The sequence below is a fragment of the Pocillopora verrucosa genome, chromosome 1, assembly GCF_036669915.1.
Source record: "Pocillopora verrucosa isolate sample1 chromosome 1, ASM3666991v2, whole genome shotgun sequence".
NCBI lineage: Eukaryota > Metazoa > Cnidaria > Anthozoa > Scleractinia > Pocilloporidae > Pocillopora > Pocillopora verrucosa.
The window spans coordinates 12,129,066-12,146,745 of record NC_089312.1 but is presented as its reverse complement, the minus strand read 5'-3'; the positions used below and the strand labels follow the sequence as shown (position 1 = coordinate 12,146,745).

At 39.6% G+C, this 17,680-nt stretch overlaps 1 protein-coding gene across 1 annotated transcript; it reads right to left on the bottom strand.

Annotated features, from left to right (window-relative positions):
- Positions 1-1,522: 1,522 nt before the first annotated feature.
- On the bottom strand, positions 1,523-2,391 carry LOC136282069 (uncharacterized). Its single transcript, XM_066169310.1, has 3 exons — positions 2,175-2,391; positions 1,799-1,943; positions 1,523-1,745 (listed from the first exon to the last, which is right to left on the bottom strand). Exons 1-3 carry the CDS (start codon positions 2,389-2,391, stop codon positions 1,523-1,525), a joined length of 585 nt encoding a protein of 194 aa, XP_066025407.1.
- Between the last annotated feature and the right edge of the window lie 15,289 nt (positions 2,392-17,680).

The window sequence follows — 17,680 nt, the reverse complement described above, 5'->3', positions numbered from 1 at the left end:
TTGGTCATTACTAATTAGTTTCAATATAGTGTTCTAGTAGCTGTGATAATATTTAAGGGTTTTTTTTTTATTTGATTATCTTTTTGTAATCTATATTGATTTGCATATCATTTGATATCGCAATGAAGTTGATATTAATCATCCGGTTTTTTATTGCCATTAATCTGTGGTAAAACGTTGTCTATCTTTTCAAAGACTGTTATGATCTTATTTTTGCTCTTTGTTGTTATCATTGTCATACTATTTGGTTAGATTAAATGTTACCTTATTAAGATAGTATTTCCCGAAATACTGAAGTATTATTTCACACTTATTATCATGGAGGCTGCAAAACTCTTTCATTGGTTCGTAGCCGTCTACTTGCCCACAATCGGTGCACACAATCACATGGTGTTTATTCTGGAAGCACTGTTCCTCCCAACATTTTTCTGCAATGACTGATCGTTCCTTTATTTGTTTATAACAGAAGGGAGTTATTACCTTGTCCAATTCACCATGAATTATTTGATCGATAAACATTATATTATAATACTACATAAATATTACATGCTAAAATATAATCAGTGGTTATCCTCGGTTTCCTTAAATTGTATTTGATCTGAAGTAATTCCTCTTCTGCCGCTAATATCTTGCCATCATCAAAATATCTTTTTTATTTTGTATAAATATTAGGTATGAGTATCTTGTATACATATCGTCTTGGTCATAAAAGTAAGAAGCATCATCATTTAGTTCACTATCATCTATAAAGCTACTCTGATAACTATCATTACTATCTGAATAATCGTCTGGACTATTATATACATAATCACCATCTTGGCTACTATGATAACTAACTATCATCTGGATATGCTTGCTCATATTCCGTGTATACCAATACATTCAATAAAAATAAAAAAGAAATGTCCAAGAATTGTGATAGCACATTCACTCACTCATGCCCATCATGCCGTGTGGCACGTAGGGCGGCTATGAAGGATCGCAACGTGTGTCGCTTCCGGGCCAGCTTCTCGATGGTACCCCAGGTGTGTTGCATGGCCTCTTCTCCTTTCCTTCAGGTGTTTAGTGAAGGGCTGTGCGAGTGATGTTGTCCTGCTCTCTCCTCATGACGTGCCCAATCCATCTCCATCACCTTCGCATGATGATGATCTCCATGCTGTCTCGATTGCAGCGGGCAAGTAGCCGTGGGCTAGAGATGGTGTCAGGCGAAAGGGCTCGCAGGATTCTCCTGGGGTTCTTTGTGTGGAAGACTTACAGCCTGGTGATTTTTCTCTCTGTCGTCTTCCAGCATTCAGAGCCATATCATAGCGTGGACGTCACACAGCTTTGGTAGATCTTCAGCTTGGTCTTGGTGCTGTACCGAGAGGACTTCCACACGTTGTTGAGCATTCTGAAGGCGTTTCTTACCTTGTTGAGACGGTTCTTGATGTCACTCCCTGCTCCTCGATCATACCTTACCATGCTGCCCAGGTAAGTAAACTCCTCAGGTGTCGTCAGGTCTTCTCTGCTAACATGAACTTGTTTAGGGCTCGAAACGTTCACCAGCATCACTTCTGTATCCTTTTGGCTGACCTTCAGGCCAACTTGCTATGCGTGGGGTTGTCTTTTCCTGCAAGTCTTCCTGAGTATGAGAGACCAACGCCAGATCATCTGCAAAATCTAGGTCCTCCATCATTGGGAAGAGGGTCCATCTGATACCTCGTGACCGATCTTCTGTCGTGCGCCTCATTACTACGTTAATGGTCCTGTGGAAGAGCATCGCAGACATTGTACAGCCTTGTCTGACGGCAGACCTCACATCAAAGCTGGTTTCGCTGCTACTCTGCATGTGAAGTAGTTGTAGAAGCCTTTGATGATGTCGATAATCTGTTGTGGCATCCCATTGGCCCGAAGGATGCGCCACAGACCTTCCTGGTGCACGCTGTCAAAAGCCTTCTCAAAGTCTACAAGTTGATATAGAGTTGCCTCTGGCACTCTGTGTACTGCTCTATAATGTTACGCAGGATAACGATCTGGTCTGTGAATCCCTTTCCTTTCCAAATGCCTGCGTGCTCTCTTCTCAGGTGTTGGTCCACTGTCTCGGCTATTCGCTGGATGATGATCTTGGCCAGGATCTTGCTGGGTACAGATAGTAAGGTGATTCATCGCGACTTGTTGCAGGTTTTAAAGGCCACCTTTCTTCGGAATCTTCACATTGACTCCCTCTGTCCCATCTTCAGACAACTTCTTCTCCTCCCAGATGTCCCTAAGGAGCGGCTGAAATAGGGCAGCTGCTAGCTGTGGATCTGCTTTAAACACTTCTGCACTGAGATTGTCCTGTCCAGGGGATTTTTCGTTCTCGAGAGACTTGATGGCTGTTCTGGTCTTTTCCTGGGGGATTAGTGTTGACATCCAGGTCTCTCGCTGCCTCTTGTATATCTGCTTCTGTTGGTGGTGGTTTGTTTGTTCCGAATTTCACTCTGTCTTGTTCTCCGCTGCTTGCTACATCTTCTGCCTGGCTTGCAAGCTCGTTTATGAGTATCTGCTTGTCTGTTCTTGTCACTCTCTTCACTATTTGGCTCGCTTCCCTCTACTGTTGATTGTATCTCTCTTTCTCTTGGCCTCAAAGACTTTCTTCTTCAGAGTTCTTCTGTCTTCGATGGCTTCCCAGGTATCCTCTGTGATCCACTTCTTCCTCTTCCTCTGCTTTGTTCTAAGGCAGGCTTTGCAGGTCTGCTCGTAGGCTATCTTCAGCTGTTACCACTTTGTATTGATGTCTCTCGAGCCTTCCAGCGTCTGGTCTTCAGCATCTGCAAGTACCTGGAACTTTTTCTGCCGCTGAAGTATGAAGGCAGTCTTTACCTTAAGGTCTCGCAGCTTCTCCACGTCAAAGTGTTGCCCCCCGCTCAGCTAGACTGGATCTGGTATTCCTCAGCTCCAGCTTCAGTGTGGTGTTGTTGTCACTTCCTGCAGCAGCTCCTCTTCTCACTCCGACGTTTGGCAGTGATCACCTCCATATCCCGTTGATGATCAGGTGGTCAATCTGGTTCTTGTCTCTTCCATTGAACGAGTACTAGGATAGCTTGTGGACGTCTCAGTGTGGAAAGAGCGTCCCTCCAATGACAAAATCAAAGGCGGTCTCGATGTCCAGTAGCCTCTCTCCATTGTCCTTCACGGTGCCACATGCTTCTCTCCCCATGGCCCTTTCGTAGTTCCTGTTGTCATTTCCAACATTTGCCTCGAGATCTCCCATCAAAATCTTCATCGCACGACGCGGTGTGTTCTCCAGTTCTGATTCAAGCTCTTCGTTGTCTTACTCACTGTCGTTTGTTGGTGTGTAACACTGGATGATAGTTGTGTTGATGTGTCTCACTTTGAATCTCACTTTTAGGAGCCTGCTTTTGATTGGCTTCCACTCCAGCAGGCACTCCTCGAGATCTTTCTTGAGGATGATGGCTGGTCCCTTATGGCTGGTCCCTTATGATCTCCTCCGGAATATAGAATCGCCTCTCCTGTGATGGTTTTGCGTCTGCCAGAACCTGTCCCTCTGCTCTCACTGATTCAAAGGCCTTGTAGGTTGTAGCGTCTCATCTCAGTCGTGGCTTGTGCCAGCTTTCCTGTCTCGTGCATAGCTTTTACATTCCAAAATCCAATGCCGGTCTTGCATTTGGCACTCAAGACTTCCATCTTCCTGTCAGCGGCTTCCTTTCGGCTTTAACCACGGTCATTTCTACGAGTATCTTTGGATGACTCTAAAAGCCCGTCTTGCCCGGTAGTGTGGATTTTCTTTGTTGCCGTTTCCGTAACATGGGAGTTTTATGGGACAAAGTTGTTAGCCCTCTGCCCAACCCCCTATCCTGGAGGACCAGAGGATTGCGTTTCGTCGGACCTCTACCCTCGGACCTTTCCTGCTTAGGTGGCCCTACCAGGAGACGAAGCTCCTGCCGGCATAGCTCTATCAAAGGCACTAAAGGCACTCAAGCCCGCCGACCACGACAAGGTGGCGATCTTTCAGGGACGTGATAGCATATGGATTCCAGGAAATGATAAATATCACATGAAAAAACCAGCCTTAAATAATCGCACAATAATAACAAGACAGATATCTGGTGAATATGCGTTTAAAGCCCCAAGCACTATACTACTATCCTAACTAGTTAAACCACTTGGGATAGATTGTGCGGTTTGCGCAATGGAATTATTAGCCAGCTTAAATGCTTCAACTACTTAATTAGTCAAGCAAGCAAACACAAATAAACTGTACAAATTGCAAAAGAAATTTTAATTAGTAAAAATTAAATCACATGGTAAAAGAAGCCTAAACGGTTCGATTGGACAAAAACCATAATTAGCTTAATTGGTATTAACTGCACAATCTGAACAATTGAGCTGAAATGGTTCAAATGGTTTAACAGTAAAAGGTCAACCAAGAAAACTTGCACGATCTGTCTCAACCGGTTGGAGTACTTTTAATGGTCAAATTAGCTTCAATGAATGAACGGTGCAAACTGCGCGATCTAGCTTAGTTTCTTGAAGTATTTAAAACAGTCAAAGTATTTTCATTGATTCGACTTGTGAAATAGTCAAACCAGTAAACAAAGTCAAACTGCACAGATTGCAGCATCTTTCTCAATTGGTTCAAGTAGTTGAAATGGTCCAACTGCACAAAATGCATAACTAGCCGAAATGGTTCCATCGCACAAACTGCACAATCTACCTTTAGTGGTTTGACTATTTAAGATGGTAGCATGACACTTGGGGCCTTTTAAGCACATTCACCAGATATCAGGTATTCTTTGTTATTGTTGCGCAGTAATTTTGCGCCGGCCTTTTTTTTTATTTTTTATAATCCTTATTATTTCCTGGAATCCGACTGTCTTACAGAGGTTGACCATTCGACGGGTTGAATCATTTTAAGATAGTGTCTGGCCATTTGAAAAAGCTTTATCAATCAAGATAGATTGTGCAATTTGTGAAAATTGTGCAGTTAGTGTCTTAGCTACCTTGACTATTTTAACGAGCTCAACTAATGAAGCGTGATCGTGCAGTTCATGCAGTTGATCTTATTAAGCTACTTATGCATCTTTTTTGCGTGTAAATCAACGAATCGAGTGTGACCATTTGAACTACATGGACCATTTGACATAGATAGTGCAAATCGTGCACTCTCCCTGTATTTGCTAGGTTGATTATTTCACAATTTCAACCAGTTAAACTAGATTGAGGAGTCTGTGCGGTCGAACCTATAAAGCTCGCTATGCATTTTGTCCTCTTCAACAGTTTAAGCTAGTTTGAACATTTGAACTTATTCAACCAGTCGAGATAAACTGTGCAATTTGTGCAGTTTTACTGTTTTGGATAGTTTAATTAACTAGTAAAAAACTTTCAAATAGTCAAGTCAGCGAAGATATGCAAATACAGAAATTCAACAATGCTATCTCCGTTGGTTGTAGGGGTTCAAAATAGTGAAACTATTGCAAAGAGCAGAACTGCACAGTCTACAGAATCTTTGTCAACTGGTTAGACAGCTTCAAATGGTCAATCTAAGTCGCCTTAATGTCGCCTTAATGGCTCAACGGGCTAAATGTCACTAGGGCAATAACAGTTAAACTGCACAAATTGCACAATCTATCTATTTGGTCGAAGTAGTTAACATGGTGAAACTATCTTCAAGGCTTTGAGGATCAACAGTCCAAACTTCACAATCTGACTTAAGTGGTCAAAGTAGTTTATATGGTTTAACTACCTTCAGTGCTTCAACTGAAGAAAATTACTAGAGTATTCAGGTCAACTGCACAATTTCAACAATCTAGCTCAAATACTTTATTTGGTTTAAAAGTCAAACTAAAGTCACCTGAGGAAAATCGCACAATCTATCTCAATTGGTTAAATTAACTTCGAGGAATAAGTGGCAGAAACTGCAGAATCTAGCTGAACTGAGTGAAGTAGCTAAAATAGTCAAACTATTTTAATTGATTCGACTGGCTAAATAGTCAAACCAGCCAAGACACTTACATTGCATAGATTATCTTTGTTAATTGGTTGAAGTAGTCAAAATTCTCAAAGAAGCTGATTTGGCTTAGCTTTTTAGCACTGTTTGCAGCTATGTCACATTCATTTAACCATTTTTCTTTCTGGCTGCTAAATTACGCTCTTTTCAGCTCCATCGCACCGGAAACCCTTTTTGTTCTTGTCTTTTCGCTGTTGCGCTGTTTTTACTTTCCTTGCACTTAAACTGGTTTTCTGGCCCTTTCCAGCTAATTGACTGATTTTGCTTTGACCTCACTGAAAAGAACGTTTTTGTTGTTTTCTTGCGAAATTGTGTTTTATTCAATACTTTTTTTTTTTTTGCACTGAATGACGATTTTCCCTGTCTGCAGCTAATCACGCTGATTTAGCCAAATCTCCCTCAAAAGAACGTTTCTGCTGTTTTGGTGCTAAACTAGGCTCTTTCCAGATGATGATATTAAGGGATCCTCGCAGCTAAGAACACTACTGATACCGGTGCAGCGCTCTACCAACTGAGCTAACAAGCCAACTTGGAGATGGTCAATGTGTTGGGTCCAAATAAACCATCCAAATAATGAATGACGATTTTAGATATATGAAGTTCATATATTTGCACTGCGGTAAAGAGATGATATTAGGAGATCCTCGCAGCTGAGAACACTATTGAAACGAGCAGTTGATAATAGGACCTGAAAAAAGTTGGCTTGTTACCTCAGTTGGCAGAGCCCTGCACCGGTTCAGCTCCTGTTCGGGCCTGAATTTTTCATAGATCCTATTATCAACTACTCATTTCAGTACTGTTCTTAGCTGCGTGGATCTCTTAATATCATCTCTTCACAGCAGTGCAAATATATGAACTTCCACATTTCTAAAATCATCTCTATTTTCAGCTCTTTCGCACTCGCAAAAGGTTTTCGCCTGTTTGCAGCTACTCCTTGGTTTTCTGCAGATAATCAGTATGATTCTAACTTTATCTCCCTCCAAAGAATGTTTTTGTCGTTTTTTTTCTAAATTGAGCCGTTGTTAGGTTTTTTTGCATCGAAAAAGGTCTTCGCCTGTTTGCGGATTTATCACGCAAATTCTAGCTCTTTCTCACTGAAATGAAAGTTCTTTCAAAACTGCAATGTCCTCACCTTTTTTCGCACTGGAAATGGTTTTCAGCTGTTCGAAGCTCATCACGTTCTGTTAACTTAAATCTGAACCACAACAACATTTTAGCTTTTCGCTGCTAATTTACGTTCTTTTCAGCTCTATCGAACTGCAAACCCTTCTTTTCCTTCTTGGCTGTTGTTATGCAGTTTTTACCTTCCTTGAACAAAGACTGCTTTCCTGGCCTCTTTTGGGCCAAGTGACTGATTTTAGCTCAATCTGACTAAAAAGAACGTTTTTGCTGATTTGTTTTTAGCTTACCCTGTTTTCAGCTTTTTTACACTGCATAGAGGCTTTGGTCTTTTTCCAGGTAATCACGATGATTCTCACTTTATCTCACTCCAAAGAATGTTTTCGTTGTTTTGTTGCTAAATTACGCTCTTGTCAGGTTTTTCTGCACCGAAAAAGGTCTTGGCCTGTTTGCAGCTTATCACGCTAATTCTAGCTGCTCGTCACCCAAATGAAAGTGTTTTCCTTTTTTAGTCCAAAATTGCGATGTCCTCACCTTTTGTCGCACTGGAAACGGTTTTCAGCTGTTCGAAGCTAATCACGTTCTGTTAACTTAAATCTGAATCGCAACAACATTTTTGCTTTACGCTGGTAATTTACGCCCTTTTCAGCTCTCTGACACCCAAAACCCTATTTGTGCTTGTTTGCTGTTGTTATGCAGTTTTTACTTTTTCTTGAACAAAAACTGTTTTCCTGGCCTTTTTTGGGCCAAGTGACTGATCTTAGCTCAATCCGACTAAAACGAAGGTTTTTGCTGATTTCTTGATAAACTACGCTGTTTTCAGCTTTTTTGCACTGCATAGACGCTTTGGTCTTTTTTCAGGTAATCACGATGATTCTAACTTTATCTCACTCCAAAGAATGTTTTTGTTGTTTTGTTGCTAAATTACGCTGTTGTCAGGTTTTTTTGCACTGAAAAAGGTCTTGGCCTATTTGCAGCTTATCACGCTAATTTTTAGCTGTTTGTCATTCAAATGACAGTGTTAACCTGTCTTAGTCCAAAATCGCAATGTCCTTACCTTTTTTTGCACTGGAAACGGTTTTCAGCTTTTCGAAGCTAATCACGTTCTGTTAACTTAAATCTGTACCACAACAACATTTTCGCTTTTCGCTGCAAATTTAATTTTTCGCTGCTCTTTTCAGCTCTGTCGCACTGGAAACCCCTTTTGTGCTTCTTGGCTGTTGTTATACAGTTTTTACCTTCCTTAAAAAAAAACTACTTTCCTGGCCTTTTTTGGGCCAACTGACTGATTTTAGCTCAATCTGACTAAAAAGAACCTTTTTGCTGATTTCTTGCTAAATTACGCTGTTTGCAGCTTTTTTGCACTGGAGAGAGGTCTTGGTCTCTTTGTAGGTAATCACGATGATTCTAACTTTCTCTCACTCCAAAGAATATTTTAGTTGTTTTGTTGCTATATTACGGTGTTGTCAGGTTTTTTTTGCACCGAAAAAGGTCTTCCCCTCTTTGCAGCTATATCACGCTAACTCTAGCTGTTTCTCACTCAAATCAAACTGCTTTCCTGCTTTAATAAAAAATTGCAATGTCCTCACCTTTTTTCGCACTGAAAACGATTTTCGGCTGTCCGAAGCTAATCACGTTCTGTTAACCTAAATCTGAACCACAACAACATTTTGGCTTTCCGCTGGTAATTTACGTTCTTTTCAGCTCTATCGCACTGCAAACCCTTCTTGTGCTTCTTTGCTGTTGTTATGAACATTTGACCTTCCTTGAACAAAAACTGCTTTCCTGGTCTTTTTGTGGCCAATTGACTGATTTTAGCTCAATCTGACTAAAAAGAACGTTTTTGCTGTTTTGTTGCTAAATTACGCTGTTTTCAGCTATTTTGCACTGGAGAGAGGTCTTGGTCTTTTTGCAGGTAATCACGATGATTCTAACTTTCTCTCACTCCAAAGAATGTTTTTGTCGTTTTGTTGCTAAATTACGGTGTTGTCAGGTTTTTTTGCACTGAAAAAGGTCTTCGCCTGTTTGCGGCTATATCATGCTAACTCTAACTGTTTCTCACTCAAATCAAACTGTTTTCCTGCTTTAATCTAAAATTGCAATGTCCTCACCTTTTTGCGCACTGGAAACGGTTTTGAGCTGTTCGAAGTTAATGACGTTGTTTTAACTTAAGTGTGAGCCACAACAACATTTCTGCTTTTTGCTGGTAATTTACACTCTTTTCAGCTTAATCGCTCCCAAAACCTTTTGTGTGCTTGTTTGCTGTTCTTATCTAGTTTCCACTTTCCTTGAACGAAAACTGCTTTCCTGGCCTTTTTCGGGCCAAATGACTGATTTTAGCTCAATGTGACTAAAAAGAACGTTTTTGCTCTTTAGTTCCTAAATTACGCTGTTTTCAGCTTTTTTGCACTGGATAGAGGTTTTGGTCTTCTTGCAGGTAATCAGAATTATTGTAACTTTATCTCACTCCAAAGAATGTTTTTGTTGTTTTATTGCTAAATTACGGTGTTGTCAGGTTTTTTTGTACCGAAAAAGGTCTTTGCCTGTTTTGGGCTTTATCACGCTAATGCTAGCTGTTTGCCACTCAAATAAAAGGTTTTTCCTGTTTTAGTCCAAAACTGCAATGTTTTCACCTTTTTTCACACTGAAAACGGTTTTCAGCTGTTCGAAGCGAATGACGTTGTGTTAACTTAAATCTGAACCACAACAACATTTTTGCTTTAGGCTGTTAATTTACGCTCTTTTCAGCTCTATCGCACCCAAAACCCTTTTTGTGCTTGTTTGCTGTTGTTATGCAGTTTTAACTTTTCTTGGAAAGAAACTGCTTTCGTGGCCTTTTTTGGGCCAAGTGACTGATTTTAGCTCAATCAGACTAAAAAAGAACTCTTTTGCTGTTTTGTTGCTAAATTACGCTGTTTTCAGGTTTTTTTGCACCAAAAAAGGTCTTGGTCTGTTTGCAGCTTAACACGCTACTTCTAACTGTTTGTCACTCAAATGAAAGTGTTTTCCTGTTTTAGTCGAAAATCGCAATGTCCTCACCTTTTTTCGCACTGGAAACGGTTTTCAGCTGTTCGAAGCTAATCACGTTCTGTTAACTTAAATCTGAACCACAAGAACATGTTAGCTTTTTGCTGCTAATTTACGTTCTTTTCAGCTCTATCGCACTACGAACCCCTTTTGTGCTTCTTGGCTGTTGTTATGCAGTTTTTTCCTTCCTTGAACAAAAACTGCTCTACTGGCCTTTTTTGGGCCAATTGACTGATTTTAGCTCAATCTGACTAAAAAGAACGTTTTTGCTCTTTTGTTGCTAAATTACGCTGTTTTCGGCTTTTTTGCACTGGAGAGAGGTGTTGGTCTCTTTGCAGGTAATCACGATGATTCTAACTTTCTCTCACTCCAAAGAATGTTTTTGTGGTTTTGTTGGTAAATTACGGTGTTTTCAGGCTTTTTTTGCACCGAAAAAGGTCTTCACCTGTTTGCAGTTATATCACGCTAACTCTAGCTGTTTCTCACTTAAATGAAAGTGTTTTCCTGTTTTAGTTCAAAACTGCAATGTCCTCAACCTTTTTCGCACTGAAAACGGTTTTCGGCTGTTCGAAGCCAATCACGTTCTGTTAACTTAAATCTGAACCACAACAACATTTTGGCTTTCCACTTGTAATTTACGTCCTTTTCATCTCTATTGCACTGGAAAGCCTTCTTGTGCCTCTTTGCTCTTGTTATGAACATTTGACCTTCCTTGAACAAAAACTGCTTTCCTGGCCCTTTTGTGCCCAATTGACTGATTTTAGCTCAATCTTACTAAAAAGAATGTTTTTGCTCTTTTGTTGCTAAATTACGCTGTTGTCGGCTTTTTTGCACTGGAGAGAGGCTTTGGTCTTTTTGCGGGTAATCACGATGATTCTAACTCTCTCTCACCGCAAAGAATGTTTTTGTCGTTTTGTTGCTAAATTACGGTGTTGTCAGGGTTTTTTTGCACCGAAAAAGGTCTTCGCCTGTTTGCGGCTATATCATGCTAACTGTAACTGTTTCTCACTCAAATCAAACTGTTTTCCTGCCTTAATCAAAAATTGCAATGTCCTCACCTTTTTTCGAGCTGGAAACAGTTTTCAGCTGTTTGAAGCTAATGACGTTGTTTTAACTTAAATTTGAACCAGAACAATATTTTTGCTTTTTGCTGGTAATTTACACTCTTTTCAGATTAATCGCACCCAAAACCTTTTGTGTGCTTGTTTGCTGTTCTTATCCACTTTTTACTTTCCTTGAACGAAAACTGCTTTCGTGGCCTTTTTCGGGTGAATTGACTGATTTTCGCTCAATGTGACTAAAAGGAACGTTTTTGCTCTTTAGTTGCAAATTACGCTGTTTTCAGCTTTTTTGCACTGGAGAGAGGTTTTGGTCTTCTTGCAGGGAATGAGAATGATTGTAACTTTATCTCACTCCAAAGAATGTTTTTGTTGTTTTGTTGCTAAATTACGGTGTTGTCAGGTCTTTTTGCACCGAAAAAGGTCTTCGCCTGTTTTCGGCTTAACGCGCTAATTCTAGCTGTTTGTCACTCAAATAAAAAGGTTTTCCTGTTTTAGTCCAAAATCGCAATGTCCTCACCTTTTTTAGCACTGGAAACGGTTTTCAGCTGTTCGAAGCTAATCACGTTCTGTTAACTTAAATCTGAACCAAAACAACATGTTAATTTTTCGCTGCTATTTTACGTTCTTTTGAGTTCTATTGCACTGCAAACCCCCTTTGTGCTTCTTGGCATTTGTTATGCAGTTTTTACTTTCCTTCAAGAAAAACTGCTTTCCTGCCCTTTTTTGGGCCAATTGACTGATTTTAGCTCAATCTGACTAAAAAGAACGTTTTTGCTGTTTTGTTGCTAAATTACGCTGTTTTCAGCTTTTTTGCACTGCAGAGAGGTTTTGGTCTTCCTTCAGATAATCAGAATGATTGTAACTTTATCTCACTCCAAAGAATGGAGAAGAAGACCAAAACCTCTCTCCAGTGCAAAAAAGCTGAAAACAGCGTAATTTAGCAACCAAAGAGCAAAAACGTTCTCTTTAGTCACATTGAGCTAAAATCAGTCAATTGGCCCGAAAAAGGCCAGGAAAGCAGTTTTCGTTCAAGGAAAGTAAAAACTGCATAAGAACAGCAAACAAGCAGACAAAAGGTTTTGGGTGCAATTAAGCTGAAAAGAGTGTAAATTACCAGCAAAAAGCAAAAATGTTGTTATGGTTCAGATTTAAGTTAAAACAACGTCATTACCTTCGAACAACCCAAAACCGTTTCCAGTGGGAAAAAAGGTGAGGACATTCCAATTTTTTCTTAACGCAGGAAAACAGTTTGATTTGAGTGAGAAACAGCTAGAGTTAGCGTGATATAGCCGCAAACAGGCGAAGACCTTTTTCGGTGAAAAAAAAACCTGACAACACCGTAATTTAGCAACAAAACCACAAAAACATTCTTTAGAGTGAGAGAAAGTTAGAATCATCGTGATTACTTGCAAAGAGACCAACACCTCTCTCCAGTGCAAAAAAGCTGAAAACAGCGTAATTTAGCAACAAAACAGCAAAAACGTTCTTTTTAGTCAGATTGAGCTAAAATCAGTCAATTGGCCCAAAAAAGGCCAGGAGAGCAGTTTTTGTTCAAGGAAGGTAAAAACTCGATAACAACAGCCAAGAAGCACAAAAGGGGTTTGCAGTGCGATAGAGCTAAAAAGAACGTAAATTAGCAGCGAAAAGCTAACATGTTGTTGTGGTTCAGATTTAAGTTAACAGAACGTGATTAGCTTCGAACAGCTGAAAACTGTTTCCAGTGCGAAAAAAGGTGAGGACATTGCGATTTTGGACTAAAACAGGAAAACACTTTTATTTGAGTGACAAACAGCTAGAATTAGCGTGTTAAGCTGCAGACAAAAAGGAAAGTGGACACTGCATAAGAACAGCAAACAAGCACACATAAGGTTTTGGGAGTGATTAAGCTGAAAAGAGTGTAAATTACCAGCAAAGAGCAAAAATGTTGTTGTGGCTCAGATTTAAGTTAAAACAACGTCATTCGCTTCGAACAGCTGAAAACCGTTTCCAGTGCGAAAAAAGGTGAGGACATTGCAATTTTTGATTAAAGCAGGAAAACAGTTTGATTTGAGTGAGAAACAGTTAGAGTTAGCATGACATATCCGCAAACAGGCGAAGACCTTTTTCGGTGCAAAAAAACCCGAAAACACCCTAATTTAGCAACAAAACGACAAAAACATTCTTTGGAGTGAGAGAAAGTTAGAATCATCGTGATTACCTGCAAAAAGACCAAAGCCTCTCCGCAGTGCAAAAAAGCCGAAAACAGCGTAATTTATCAACAAAACAGCAAAAACGTCCTTTTTAGTCAGATTGAGCTAAAATCAGTCAATTGGCCACAAAAAGGCCAGGAAAGCAGTTTTTTTTCAAGGAAGGTCAAATGTTCATAACAACAGCAAAGAAGCACAAGAAGGGTTTGCAGTGCGATAGAGCTGAAAAGAACGTAAATTACCAGCGGAAAGCCAAAATGTTGTTGTGGTTCAGATTTAAGTTAACAAAACGTGATTAGCTTCGGACAGCCGAAAACCGTTTTCAGTGCGAAAAAAAAGGTGAGGACATTGCAATTTTTGATTAAAGCAGGAAAGCAGTTTGATTTGACTGAGAAACAGCTAGAGTTAGCGCGATATAGCCACCAACAGGGGAGGACCTTTTTCGGTGCAAAAAAAACCTGACAACACCGTAATTTAGCAACAAAACAACAAAAATATTCTTTGGAGTGAGAGAAAGTTGGAATCATCGTGATTACCTGCAAAGAGACCAAGACCTCTCTCCAGTGCAAAATAGCTGAAAACAGCGTAATTTAGCAACAAAACAGCAAAAACGTTCTTTTTAGTCAGATTGAGCTAAAATCAGTCAATTGGCCCAAAAAAGGCCAGGAAAGCAGTTTTTTTTCAAGGAAGGTAAAAACTGCATAACAACAGCCAAGAAGCACAAAAGGGGTTTCCAGTGCGACAGACCTGAAAAGAGCAGCGAAAAATTAAATTTGCAGCGAAAAGCGAAAATGTTGTTGTGGTACAGATTTAAGTTAACAGAAAGTGATTAGCTTCGAACAGCTGAAAACCGTTTCCAGTGCAAAAAAAGGTAAGGACATTGCGATTTTGGACTAAAACAGGTTAACACTTTCATTTGAATGACAAACAGCTAAAATTAGCGTGATAAGCTGCAAATAGGCCAAGACCTTTTTCGGTGCAAAAAAACCTGACAACAGCGTAATTTAGCAACAAAACAACAAAAATATTCTTTGGAGTCAGATAAAGTTAGAATCATCGTGATTACCTGAAAAAAGACCAAAGCCTCTATGCAGTGCAAAAAAGCTGAAAACAGCGTAATTTATCAAGAAATCAGCAAAAACCTTCGTTTTAGTCGGATTGAGCTAAGATCAGTCACTTGGCCCAAAAAAGGCCAGGAAAGCAGTTTTTGTTCAAGAAAAGTAAAAACTGCATAACAACAGCAAACAAGCACAAAAAGGGTTTTGGGTGCCAGAGAGCTGAAAAGGGCGTAAATTACCAGCGTAAAGCAAAAATGTTGTTGCGATTCAGATTTAAGTTAACAGAACGTGATTAGCTTCGAACAGCTGAAAACCGTTTCCAGTGCGAAAAAAGGTGAGGACATCGCAATTTTGGACTAAAACAGGAAAACACTTTCATTTGAGTGAGAAGCAGCTAGAATTAGCGTGATAAGCTGCAAACAAGCCAAGACCTTTTTCGGTGCAGAAAAACCTGACAAGAGCGTAATTTAGCAACAAAACAACGAAAACATTCTTTGGAGTGAGATAAAGTGAGAATCATCGTAATTACCTGGAAAAAGACCAAAGCCTCTATGCAATGTAAAAAAGCTGAAAACAGGGTAATTTAGCAACAAATCAGCAAAAACGTTCTTTTTAGTCAGATTGAGCTAAAATCAGTCACTTGGCCCAAAAGAGGCCAGGAAAGCAGTTTTTGTTCAAGGAAGGTAAAAACTGCATAACAACAGCCAAGAAGCAAAAAAAGGGTTTGCAGTGCGATAGAGCTGAAAAGAACGTAAATTAGCAGCGAAAAGCTAAAATGTTGTTGTGGTTCAGATTTAAGTTAACAGAACGTGATGAGCTTCGAACAGCTGAAAACCGTTTCCAGTGCAAAAAAAGGTGAGGACATTGCAGTTTTGAAAGAACTTTCATTTCAGTGAGAAACAGCTAGAATTTGCGTGATAAATCTGCAAACAGGCGAAGACCTTTTTCGATGCAAAAAAAAACCTAACAACGGCTCAATTTAGAAACAAAACGACAAAAACATTCTTTGGAGTGAGATAAAGTTAGAATCATACTGATTATCTGCAGAAAACCAAGGAGTAGCTGCAAACAGGCGAAAACCTTTTGCGAGTGCGAAAGAGCTGAAAATAGAGGTGATTTTAGAAATGTGGAAGTTCATATATTTGCACTGCTGTGAAGAGATGATATTAAGAGATCCACGCAGCTAAGAACAGTACTGAAATGAGTAGTTGATAATAGGATCTATGAAAAATTCAGGCCCGAACATGAGCTGAATCGGTGCAGGGCTCTGCCAACTGAGGTAACAAGCCAACTTTTTTCAGGTCCTATTATCAACTGCTCGTTTCAATAGTGTTCTCAGCTGCGAGGATCTCCTAATATCATCTCTTTACCGCAGTGCAAATATATGAGCTTCATATATCTAAAATCGTCATTCATTACTTGGATGGTTTATTTGGACCCAACACATTGACCATCTCCAAGTTGGCTTGTTAGCTCAGTTGGTAGAGCGCTGCACCGGTATCAGTAGTGTTCTTAGCTGCGAGGATCTCTTAATATCATCATCTGGAAAGAGCCTAATTTAGCACCAAAACAGCAGAAACGTTCATTCAGTGCAAAAAAAAAAAAAAGTATTGAATAAAGCACAATTTCGCAAGAAAACAACAAAAACGTTCTTTTCAGTGAGGTCAAGCTAAAATCAGTCAATTAGCTGGAAAGGGCCAGAAAACCAGTTTAAGTGCAAGGAAAGTAAAAACAGCGCAACAGCAAAAAGACAAGCACAAAAAGGGTTTCCGGTGCGATGGAGCTGAAAAGAGCGTAATTTAGCAGCCAGAAAGAAAAATGTTTAAATGAGTGTGACATAGCTGCAAACAGTGCGAAAAAGCTAAGCCATATAAGCTTCTTTGAGAATTTTGACTACTTCAACCAATTAACAAAGATAATCCATGCAATGTAAGTGTCTTGGCTGGTTTGACTGTTTAGCCAGTCGAATCAATTAAAATAGTTTGACTATTTTAGCTACTTCACTCAGTTCAGCTAGATTCTGCAGTTTCTGCCACTTATTCCTCGAAGTTAATTTAACCAATTGAGATAGATTGTGCGATTTTCCTCAGGTGACTTTAATTTGACTTTTAAACCAAATAAAGTATTTGAGCTAGATTGTTGAAATTGTGCAGTTGACCTGAATACTCTAGTAATTTTCTTCAGTTGAAGCACTGAAGGTAGTTAAACCATATAAACTACTTTGACCACTTAAGTCAGATTGTGAAGTTTGGACTGTTGATCCTCAAAGCCTTGAAGATAGTTTCACCATGTTAACTACTTCGACCAAATAGATAGATTGTGCCATTTGTGCAGTTTAACTGTTATTGCCCTAATGACATTTAGCCCGTTGAGCCATTAAGGCGACATTAAGGCGACTTAGATTGACCATTTGAAGCTGTCTAACCAGTTGACAAAGATTCTGTAGACTGTGCAGTTCTGCTCTTTGCAATAGTTTCACTATTTTGAACCCCTACAACCAACGGAGATAGCATTGTTGAATTTCTGTATTTGCATATCTTCGCTGACTTGACTATTTGAAAGTTTTTTACTAGTTAATTAAACTATCCAAAACAGTAAAACTGCACAAATTGCACGGTTTATCTCGACTGGTTGAATAAGTTCAAATGTTCAAACTAGCTTAAACTGTTGAAGAGGACAAAATGCATAGCGAGCTTTATAGGTTCGACCGCACAGACTCCTCAATCTAGTTTAACTGGTTGAAATTGTGAAATAATCAACCTAGCAAAAACAGGGAGAGTGCACGATTTGCACTATCTATGTCAAATGGTCCATGTAGTTCAAATGGTCACACTCGATTCGTTGATTTACACGAAAAAAAGATGCATAAGTAGCTTAATAGGATTAACTGCATGAACTGCACGATCACGCTTCATTAGTTGAGCTCGTTAAAATAGTCAAGGTAGCTAAGACACTAACTGCACAATTTTCACAAATTGCACAATCTATCTTGATTGATAAAGCTTTTTCAAATGGCCAGACACTATCTTAAAACGATTCAACCCGTCGAATGGTCAACCTCTGTAAGACAGTCGGATTCCAGTAAATAATAAGGATTATAAAAAATAAAAAAAAAGGCCGGCGCAAAATTACTGCGCAACAATAACAAAGAATACCTGATATCTGGTGAATGCGCTTAAAAGGCCCCAAGTGTCATTCTACCATCTTAAATAGTCAAACCACTAAAGGTAGATTGTGCAG

What these genes read in the sequence shown, in the direction of transcription:
- LOC136282069 (XM_066169310.1), bottom strand. Translation starts at nt 2,391, where the DNA reads ATGTCAACACTAATCCCCCAGGAAAAGACCAGAACAGCCATCAAGTCT. An exon ending in TGTGAAGATTCCGAAGAAAG is followed by an intron (nt 1,944 to 2,174) that starts GTGGCCTTTAAA and finishes ATCAACTTGTAG; the next exon opens with ACTTTGAGAAGGCTTTTGAC. An exon ending in GCAGCGAAACCAGCTTTGAT is followed by an intron (nt 1,746 to 1,798) that starts GTGAGGTCTGCC and finishes GCTCTTCCACAG; the next exon opens with GACCATTAACGTAGTAATGA.